Source organism: Phalangium opilio, unplaced genomic scaffold, assembly GCF_054372755.1.
Source record: "Phalangium opilio isolate 3A_F unplaced genomic scaffold, DU_Popi_V2 ptg000013l_1, whole genome shotgun sequence".
NCBI classification, from domain to species: Eukaryota; Metazoa; Arthropoda; class Arachnida; order Opiliones; family Phalangiidae; genus Phalangium; species Phalangium opilio.
This window is the reverse complement of record NW_028324148.1, coordinates 14,100,932-14,111,486: the sequence shown is the minus strand read 5'-3', so window position 1 is coordinate 14,111,486 and position 10,555 is coordinate 14,100,932. Positions and strand designations below refer to the sequence as shown.

Genomic DNA, 10,555 nt, shown 5'->3' with positions numbered 1-10,555 from the left:
TCATTTACTTTTTGGATCAAGAAATCGAAATTTCAGGTAGGCCTCTACTTTTTGGATCAATAGGTTATTTGAGATAAAAATTTTCATTAAAAAGCTGTAATTTGGGGTAAAACTATGGGTACCAAATTTATGGAAAAATTAAATAATTAGTTATTTGATTTTGTTTTTAAGTCAAAATTAGTAATTTGAGGTACTTTTCAGATCTAAATTAGTAATTTGAGGTACTTTTTAGATCAAAATTAGCAATTTGAGGTACTTTTTAGATCAAAATTATCAATTTGAGGTACTTTTCAGATCAAAATTAGTAATTTGGGGTACTTTTTAGATCAAAATTAGTAATTTGAGGTACTTTTCAGATCAAAATTAGTAATTTGAGGTACTTTTTAGATCGAAATTAGTAATTTGAGGTACTTTTTAGATCAAAATTAGTAATTTAAGGTACTTTTCAGATCAAAATTAGTAATTTGAGGTACTTTTTAGATCAAAATTAATGATTTCAGGTACTTTTTAGATCAAGAAATCGTAATTTCAGGTACCTTTCAGGTACCTTTTGCTTCAATAGGTCCTTTGAGATTTTGATCAAAAAGCTGTAATTTGAGATTAACAAATTGGACACCAAATACATATAAAAAATAATTAAATTGCCATTTGAGGTACTTTTTTGGATAAAAAAATTTAAATTAGTAGTACTAAAACGTTTGACAATAAATATATGAAAAATTATTTCACTGTTGAAATAGATGTATGAGCTTTCTCATGAGGTACCACTTGCAGTCTGCAATCTTGACAAAGTTACTAAGAGATATCAATTATGGAAGCAACACTTGCCCGAAATTGAATGCTTTTACGGTAATTTCTATATCGTTAGATTTCATCAGGGATAGATTTAATTTTCGAAGTAGGAATGGAGAATTAACGGTTAGTATTTACTTCAGTCCGACTCATAGACCACCCAGTATAGAGTCCCTCCCTCCAACACGTAACAAAAAGTTTAAATTATCTTATTGGCTCACTTAAACTACGTTTTGATGACGTTGCTGACGGGGACGGCGAAAAATACGTAATTACTTTTTACCTCTGTCGCTATGACCCGCCTCTTCTTTCATACCCCCTCCGTCCCGTGGAAGGGAGTCCGGGACATTGACGCGCGCCCACATTACTCTGTTCTCCATTCCTGCTTTTAATATTAAATTTATCCCTGACTTCACTCAAAATTATTTATTACCACTTGATCCCGATTCTCCGTCCACCACAAATGACAAGATACACAAAAAGCAATCAATTAAAATTTTGAGACCAATTAAGCCGCGTGTAATATTTTTTTCAGCTGTGAAAGCCAATAATGACCCGATTATTCTGAACCATTTGAACTCACTTGGATCAAACTTTGATTGTGCCAGTAAGGTAAGAAACGTTAAAAATTACCAAAGATAACATTCGGTACTGAACCAAAGACTGTTTTCCCTACATAAGAATGAAATGGAGGTTTTGTTCAACATGGGCGTATCACCAGACCGCATGGTTTTCACTCCTGCTCAAAAATTTGCCAGTCATATCCAATACGCCGGTGAAATTGGAGTTGACAGATTGGTCTTTGATTGCGAGGAAGAAATGCTGAAAATCAAAGAAAACCTTGCAGGAAAACCGAAGTTAGTTTTCAGTTCGCATTGTGTCAGAGCATAATCATAGTTCATGTGGTTTTTTTTCATGTGTGTTATTTTTACTGAATTGCAGATGCCTAATTAGAATAGTTCCACCTTTTGAATCGACTAATTACGCGCATATGATTAAAAAGTTCGGCTGTACGACACAAGATGCGATAATACTTCTGAAAAAGGCGTCAAAAATAGGATTGGATGTTCATGGAATATGGTACAAAATTAAATCTATTTTTATGTACATATTTCAGAGTAGAGCCATAAGTTGATCATTTACCATTATGTTTCTATGTCTGAATGCGATCTGTAGAGGACTAGTCTGTCCCCCCCTACTGACTAGAATCCGTCTCACCAGAAACTGGTATTAAATTAATCGAAAGCCTTCCTTCGATTGACGGGGAGATTGTCGTTCCGAAATATTCTCCACCAAAATTGTTTATTGCGCGGTTTTGCTTTTGAAATGTAAAAAAATCAGTTGAGGTAGAAAATTACCGCATGATTCTGATGAAAAAGACAGGTTGGAGATAGCGGGAGAAAGAGCCCACGAAAAACTAAAAATTCCACCCAAGAGAGTCATTGCACCCCCATATATTCTTCACTCAGCCATGTGCCAGGGAAGTAAAAATCCCTCTTGTATTTTTGGCATCCGATTTCTCTTAGGATGGGGGTAGAACATGTTCCACCAAAACACCCATGATGGACACTTAAAGAGTATTATGCGCTTATGGTAGTTTTCCCTATAGTTCTATCAGAATATGAAAGAACTGTTATTTTATAGACTAAATGAAAACGCATTTAGGGTGTCATAGCTAAAATTGTCTACAAACAAGGACATACATCAATCCCAGCTCGAGATAATAGTATTTTTTTCTAACGTAGTTTTCACGTTGGACATTGCAATACTTCGGCCGAGCCCTTCAGAGCTGTTATTAAAGAATCGAAACTTGTTTTCGACCAAGGAAAATTGCTTGGTCATTCAATGGAATTATTGGATATCGGTGGAGGATTTCCAGGGCAAACGGGAACTGAAGATATTTTTGTCCAAGTAGGTCATTTTTATAAGTAGCATAACTTACCATCAGCCATTTTCAATCAAGAACGGTACAGTGTCACAAAAAATTATTCTTTGCTGGTCTCTTGAAAGTTCATGGTGAAAGATCTACTTATCCATAATTTTTCTTTATAGATTGCTTCGGAAATCAGAAAGACGATTAAAGAAGTATATCCACTAGGTATCAAGGTTTTTGGTGAGCCTGGACTTTTTATGGTTTGCAATTGCATTACTATCTTCGCGAAAGTAATTGGAGTCCGTCAAAGGAACGTTAAACACCAAGGTACTTTATTTTCGTCTGTTTTTAAATTAGTTTTACTGAGCATTTTCAATCTTTCAGACGTATTTCTTAACTGTGGAATGTTTAGTTGCGTCAGTAAAGATTTACTAGATTGGTATACTCCAGAAATTGAACTTATTGAGGTAGGCTTAGTCAGGGATAGATTTAATTTTACAAGTAGGAATGGAGAACGTAACGGTTAGTATTTACTTAAGGTGGGGTGGCGTAGCGGTTAGCGCTTTCGCCTCGCAGCAAGAGGATCCCGGGTTCGATCCCGGACTGTGGCACCGGGTGAAAATCTGGGAACAAATCCTTCTGCGTAGAGTTTGCAAGTTCTCTCCCCGCTTGTTAAAAGGAGTTTTCCTCCGCGGTCTAACCCGGTTTCTCCTTTCCATCAAAACTTGCAGAGGTTAACGGTAATAGTCAGTATAGGGCGCTGTCGGTTAGCTGTGGCATAGGGGCTAGCCACCACCCCTCTATGCATTGTAAAGGGACCCACCTGTAAATAAGCCTCAGGCTTAGTGTAGACACATACCTTCATAGACAAAGCTTAGATTATTATTATTATTATTACTTCAGTTATTCCGACTCATAGACCACCCATAGAGTCCCTCCCTCCAACACGTAACGAAAAGTTTAAATTATCTTATTGGCTCACTTAAACTACGTTTTGATGACGTTGCTGACGGAGACGGCGAAAAATACGTACGTAATTCCTTTTTACCTCTGTCGCTATGACCCACCCGCCTCTTCTTTCATATCTCCCCCTCCGTCCCGTGGAAGGGAGTCCCGGACTTTGACGCGCCCCGATTACTCTGCTCTCCATTCCTATACTTCTAAAATTGAATCTATCCCTGACGGCAAAATGTCATAGATCCTTCAAAACCTACTCTTACTATTTTCAAATTAAGCATTGAAAAATACCTTTGTTTTTAGCCAAAGCGTTCAAATGATCGACTACTGGAGAAGACAATGTTATGGGGACCCACTTGCGACCCTAGAGACTGGATTGCGGAAAAACAATGGCCTCGAATGGAGATTGGCGAAACAATTCGAATAAGCAATGCGGGGGCGTACGTCTTCAATAGGAAATCACCAGAATTCTCTGGATACCCAAATCCAACCTTGAGTTATATCAATGAAAATTAAAAATTAATTGATTCAAATGTATTTCGAAAGCTGCACATACTAGCATTTTGCGTAACTTAATCACGGGGAATTTTGGCAAATCACTTTGAAAATAAAGATTGAACGAGTTAAAAATCTATAAACTATTATCAAGAAGGGATATCTAGTTTACTAGGGAGAAGGTGAAGGTATAAGATGCCCAAGTATTCGCGCACCATAGTCCCAGTCCCCCTTTCAAAATACCAGGGGGACACGTAAAAGGAGGCCGGGCTATTTCGCCTCTCCCCAGTCGGAAAAAAACGTATTTTCAAGAACCAATGAGGTGCTGGTTGTAATTTAGGGGCGGGGATTAACTCCGGACCTACTATACGTTTGGACTGGAGATAAAGCTAGAAATGTGGCGAATGTATACCTTCTCCCTAGTAAACAAGATACGTCATATATTTATAATATTGCAAAATATTGGGACTCGCAACGTGGGAAACTTTGAAAACCACTGGTATAATCACTAATAATTATGCATTTTTTCTGATCTACATATTATGTAAATACAGACGTGTACATTAAAAAATGCACCTATACAATGGAATATTTTCCCGTGAGATGATTATTCTGCCCTTCATTGTAGTAGAAGTCAGCGCTTGGACATATTAGTATTTAATAGTGAGATCAGAAGATTTTTTTTTTGTTAAAATAATTTTCAGATTGAAAGGTTGTGCTTCGAGGTAAGAATTTTGGTTATATCTGATTTAAAACCCATTTGAGATATTTTTGAGCTACAGTTTTAATTTAAAATTCGCAATTTGAGGTATTTTTTGAGGTGCACTTTAAATCAAAAATTTGTAATTTAAGATAAATATTTAGTCAAAAATTTGTAATTTAAGATAAATATTTAGTCAAAAATTTGTAACTTGAGATAAATTTTTGGTCAAAAATTTTTAATTTGAGATAAATTAAATCACGATACACCAATTTTGAACGGCAAACTGATGTGTCAGTAATTTCAATACCATAATTATATATGAAACAATTAATAGAGATGGTTCGATACCAGTTTAAACCGATACCGAATGGTATCGGTATCGGCCCATCTCTAACAATTAATTCGATATTGGAATAGATGTTTGAGAAAGAAGAGGAACCATTTGCAGTCTGTGACCTTGACAAAGTTACGAAAAGATATCAGTTATGGAAGCAACATTTGCCCGATATTGAATGCTTTTATGGTAAGACACGTTGAAAGGCTCAATAACCTTTTTGGTGTTCCTCTCAATTGCATTAAATTCCTAAATCGTTATATTTCACCCAAAATTATTACCTATTGCCCCAAAATGGTTTTCCCCCCGATTCCCGTTCACCACAAATGACTAGATACGTAAAAATCAGAAGGGGATAATAGAAGAAGGATGAAACTCTGTTTTCTTGTATGTAACATGATTCTTCCCAGGCGAGGGAACCCTTTTGGTTTGCTCTCCCGCTCATCAAACTTCAGATGGGTAACTATCGCGCCGTGCTAGGGTGAATTCTATCACAACTGTTTGGTATTTACTAAATCCTCAACAATCAACCCAGAAACCTTGATTGTCTTGACGTGGGGCAAAAATTAATCCACAAGCGCATGCTCCTTGGCAAATAGTTCAGCGCTAATAGATATAGTAATGATGAGAGAACTATTTATGGCGTATGTGATTCGGTTTAGTAACCTTGTGAACTCCAAATGTTTTAGTTCTGATGTTGGGAAGAATCATGTTACAATTAGCCCACTTTGTGGTGGTAAACTTCTCTCGAAGAGAAGTATTATATACTTCTGCTATAATATACACCAAAAGCAATGAATTAAAATTTGTGAACCAATTAAGCCACTCAACGCGTGTAATGTCTTTTATCAGCTGTGAAAGCCAATAATGATCCGATTATTCTGAAACATTTGAACTCACTCGGATCAAATTTTGATTGTGCCAGTAAGGTAAGAAACGATAACGATTACCAAAGATAACATTCGGTACATTCCGCCATGAACCAAAGACCCTTTTTCCTTACATAAGATCGAAATGGAGGTTTTGTTCAACATGGGTGTATCACCGGACCGCATGGTTTTCACTGCTCCTCAAAAATTCGCCACTCATATCCAATACGCGGGTGAAATTGGAGTTGACAGATTGGTCTTTGATTGCGAGGAAGAAATGATGAAAATCAAAAACAATTTTAAAGGAAAACCAAGGTGAGAAGATTTTTATCTCTCCTAGTGACGATGGCGTCACGGAGAGGCATTACACTTGACGTGTCTGTCTGTCTGTGTGTATGCCTCTTTAGTGCTCGCCATCTATTGACTCCCGATAACTGTGAACCAATAATAGACTAATGAATTATGGGAGGTTTCAGTAAATCAGTTTTGTGTTTAAATTTAAATTTGATCTGAACATCTTGTTAATCACTGCAATAAGAAAAGCGTGAACGACGATGACTTCTGATTCACGTTTTCTGAAAGTCACTCAAGTGACACACTTTCAGACTTTCAGTTACTAATACAGTGTGTTTCCCGATATTTTGGTAGGACCGAAGTATATAAGGTTCTATGGCCAATTTTGAGTCTAAAATGTTCCATGACATTTTGCCTTATGATTCACATTGTCTTTCAGTTTATTACTTAAATTTAAGGAATCATAAGTAATACATTTGAATGATCATTACTTGTCTTAGGGGGTGAACGTTCCGTGGGAATAGTCATAGAACATTTTAGACTCAAAATCGCCCCCCCCCCAAAACTACTGTATTTCCATTCTACTACCCTTTGTTTGTGTTTAATTAACAAACGAGTCATACCTTTAGCTAAAAGACTATTAAGTACTTTACGAAACTGGCTCGAACAATGACTGAAATTAACATATTATTACAATATTCTCTATTTTTTTCGAAATGCAGATGTCTAATTAGAATAGTCCCACGCTTTGAGGCAACCAAGTGCGTGAACATGGGCAAAAAGTTTGGTTGTACTACAAAAGAAGCGATAGAACTTCTGAAAGCTGCGTCAAAATTAGGATTGGATGTCCATGGAATATGGTAAGTTGGAGCTTATAGGATACTCGTGGTTTTCCACTATGGACAAATGTTTCTACGCGAGAACCCTTAAGATCCCTAGGAACGGATAACGAGGGCATACATCAATCACAGCTCGGGATAATAATGGAAACTTAAAGAGGGTTAATCGCTTATGGTGGTACCCACTCCCCTTATTCTGGTCAGAATATTTTCAAACTTTGAGGCGTCAAAACTCTTATTTCATAGACTAAACGAAAATTCTTTAGGGGTGTTATGGCTAAAATTGTCAGAACCATTGTACTGTTCCAAGAACAAGGACATACATTAATCACAGCTCGGGATAATGATGGAAACTTAAATAGGGTTATTCGCTTTTGCATGGTGGTACCCCCTCCACTAATTCTGGCCAGAATGTGATGAAACTTTGAGGCGTCAAAATTATTTTATATAATAGATTAAAGGACAACGCTTTAGGGGTGTTATAGCTAAAATTATCTGTACTATTGTACTGTTCCAAGAACAAGGACATACATCAATCACAGCTCCAGATAATGGTTTGTCTTTTTTCTTTAAACGTAGTTTTCACGTTGGACATTGCAATACTTCGGCCGAGCCCTTCAAAGCTGCTATTAAAGAATCGAAAGTTGTTTTCGACCAAGGCAAACTGCTTGGCCATTCAATGGAATTATTGGATATCGGTGGAGGATTTCCAGGGCAAACTGGAACTGAAGATATTTTTATCAAGGTAGGTCGTTTTTGTTAGTAGTACATTAGCACAAGGCCACACGACATTTCAAGGCACTGTGCAATGAGCACTAACAGAGAGGCGAAATAAGCCTGTTATATGTTAAAAACGGCGGTAGGCAACCTTGAGTATCAAAACATGCTAGGGGGTTACCAATATCATACTCATAGCTGTCTCCGCTTACTCTACTTCCTCGGTGCTCCCTGTGCTATGGTCACATCCAATTACTTGTTTGCCTATTCTCTTCACAATAACCAGTGTTTACACCTGTTTTTCTTCATAGATAGCTCCGGAAATCCGACGTATCATAAAAGAAGTACATCCAGAAGGCGTCAAAGTTATCGGTGAACCTGGACTATTTTTGGTCTGCAGTTGCATCACTGTCATCGCCAAAGTTATTGGAGTCCGTCAAAGAAATTTTAAACACCAAGGTATTTAGGCCTAACTTTTAAAGGGTATGGTTTTCGATTTGTTTCACCGAACAATTTCTTTTTTCCAGACGTATTTCTTAACTGCGGAATATTTAGTTGCGTTACTAAAGATATGCTTGATTGGTATTCCGCTGAAGTTGAAATTATAGAGGTAACAAATTCGTTCATTTAAGTAAATATTACCAGTTCCGTTTTCAACACCTTTTGCAAATTTTAGCCAAGGCGTTCAAAGGGTCCAATAGTTGAAAAGACTGTTTTATGGGGACCGACTTGCGACCCAAGGGATTGGATCGTCGAACGGCAATGGCCTCTGATTGAAATCGGAGAAACAATTCGAATAACCAATGCAGGGGCTTACATCTTCAATAGGAAATCACCAGAATTCTCTGGATGTCCAAATCCAACATTGCGTTATATAAATGAAAATTAAAAATCAATAATATGAAAATTAAAAATCAATAATATGAAATAGTAGAAATCACTAATATGATATAGTAAAAAACGCTAATATGATATTGTAGAAATCACTACTAATATGATATTGTAGAAATCACTACTAATATGATATTGTAGAAATCACTAATATCATATAGTAGAAATCACTAAAATGATATTGTAGAAATCACTAATATGATATGGTAGAAATCACTAAAATGATATAATTTTTGGACATACTTTGCCACTTTCCAAATTTCAATTTCACATGTTTTATCTTTCAGCTTTTTGAATTAAATTTAGGCGCCAAAATCCTCTTTGTATTATATTTAGTAGCTTGTCATTCGTGTGATGGGAAAAGTCATACTCATTAAAACATTTTTACCACTTTTATCACCAGAAGCTGTGTTTTTATGCTGTTTTATGTGTTTTTGAGCTGTTGTATTGTGTTTTGTGCTGTTTTATTGTGTGTTTAAGATGTTTTATTGAGTTTTGTGCTGTTTTATTCAGTTTTATTGTGTTTTTATGCTGTTTTATGTCTTTTTGAGCTGTTTTATTGTGTTTTGTGCTGTTTTATTGTGTGTTTAAGATGTTTTATTGAGTTTTGTGCTGTTTTATTCAGTTTTATTCAGTTTTATGGTGTTTTATGTCTTTTTGAGCTGTTTTATTGTGTTTTTATGCTGTTTTATGTGTTTTTGAGCTGTTTTATTTTGTTTTGTGCTGTTTTATTGTGTTTTGTGCTGTTTTATTGTGTGTTTAAGATGTTTTATTGAGTTTTGTGCTGTTTTATTTTGTTTTATTCAGTTTTATTGTGTTTTTATGCTGTTTTATTGTGTGTTTAAGGTGTTTTATTGTGTGTTTAAGGTGTTTTATTGTGTTTTATGCTGTTTTATTTTTTTATTGCTTTTTTATTGTGCTCTATGCTGTTTAATGTGTGTTTATGCTGTTTAATATGTATTTATGTTGTTTAATTGTATTTTATGCTGTTTTAATGTGTTTTATGATGTGTTATTGTGTTTGTATGTCGTTTTATTGTGGTTTATGGTGTTCTTTGCTGTTCTATTGTGTTCTTTGCTATTTTATTTTGTTTCATGCTGTCTTATTGTGTTTTATGCTGTTGTATTGTGTTTTATGCTTTTTTATTGTGTCTTATGCTGTTTTATTGTGTTTGGGCTAAAATATTCTATATTAGTTAGAAATCTCTGCGTTATTCCACAGTTAAAAAATATGTTTAATATTCCCTATCTTTTTCTCAGAGAATGGACATTTTGGAATAAGGTTGTACAATCTTGAAGCTAAAACTGGTAGCGTTATATTACCTATAGCTATTTTCCACAGATTACTATTTTCCTTCGGGAAAAAACACGGGTACCATAAGGGATTTAGCTTAAAATTTAAATTATTTGGTTTCTCAAATATCGCTAAAAATCTGTATCTTAGTTGTTCGGATTGTGGGTTAGTTAATTCTTTAAACTAACAAGAGAGATGGTTTCGAGTACGCGTCGAGTCTTACACCTCTCAGGATATTAAAGGGGCTGTCCGAACCGTGGGGCAAACGGCGGTCTTCCTCACAGAACTTAGTTTTGCGGTTGGGTAAAAAAGGAGGGGGGGGGGAAGGTCGAACAGCCCCTTTAACTTCTGATATTTGTTACTGAGTTTCAGTTTAAAATTAAATTGCTAATTAAAGCATTCCAAGTATTAATACTAGTGTTTATGACGATAATGAGTTAAAAATGAACTTTTCTAATTTCAAAGAAAAATACAACCATCTGCTGCATCATGAGCTTA

General features: G+C 35.7%; 2 protein-coding genes across 2 annotated transcripts; both read left to right on the top strand.

Annotated features, from left to right (window-relative positions):
• The first annotated feature begins 564 nt into the window (after nucleotides 1-564).
• Nucleotides 565-4,700, top strand: LOC149709370 (ornithine decarboxylase-like). Its single transcript, XM_089864730.1, has 9 exons — nucleotides 565-653; nucleotides 741-849; nucleotides 1,328-1,404; nucleotides 1,474-1,649; nucleotides 1,735-1,872; nucleotides 2,538-2,703; nucleotides 2,845-2,992; nucleotides 3,050-3,132; nucleotides 3,926-4,700. Exons 2-9 carry the CDS (start codon nucleotides 741-743, stop codon nucleotides 4,136-4,138), a joined length of 1,110 nt encoding a protein of 369 aa, XP_089720856.1. The 5' UTR covers nucleotides 565-653; the 3' UTR covers nucleotides 4,139-4,700.
• A 388-nt stretch (nucleotides 4,701-5,088) lies between these two features.
• LOC149709369 (ornithine decarboxylase-like) lies at nucleotides 5,089-8,821 on the top strand. Its single transcript, XM_089864731.1, has 8 exons — nucleotides 5,089-5,343; nucleotides 6,007-6,083; nucleotides 6,163-6,338; nucleotides 7,040-7,177; nucleotides 7,736-7,901; nucleotides 8,185-8,332; nucleotides 8,401-8,483; nucleotides 8,550-8,821. The coding sequence occupies exons 1-8, from the start codon at nucleotides 5,238-5,240 to the stop codon at nucleotides 8,760-8,762; spliced, it is 1,107 nt and encodes a 368-aa protein (XP_089720857.1). The 5' UTR covers nucleotides 5,089-5,237; the 3' UTR covers nucleotides 8,763-8,821.
• Nucleotides 8,822-10,555: the final 1,734 nt, after the last annotated feature.

Excerpts from the sequence above, each read along its gene's own strand:
- LOC149709370 (XM_089864730.1), top strand. The coding sequence starts at position 741 with ATGTATGAGCTTTCTCATGAGGTACCACTTGCAGTCTGCAATCTTGAC. Across the intron at positions 1,650-1,734 it reads AACCTTGCAGGAAAACCGAA|ATGCCTAATTAGAATAGTTC; the intron begins GTTAGTTTTCAG and ends ACTGAATTGCAG. Across the intron at positions 2,704-2,844 it reads CTGAAGATATTTTTGTCCAA|ATTGCTTCGGAAATCAGAAA; the intron begins GTAGGTCATTTT and ends TTTTCTTTATAG.
- LOC149709369 (XM_089864731.1), top strand. The coding sequence starts at position 5,238 with ATGTTTGAGAAAGAAGAGGAACCATTTGCAGTCTGTGACCTTGACAAA. Across the intron at positions 6,084-6,162 it reads ATTTTGATTGTGCCAGTAAG|ATCGAAATGGAGGTTTTGTT; the intron begins GTAAGAAACGAT and ends TCCTTACATAAG. Across the intron at positions 8,484-8,549 it reads CTGAAGTTGAAATTATAGAG|CCAAGGCGTTCAAAGGGTCC; the intron begins GTAACAAATTCG and ends TGCAAATTTTAG.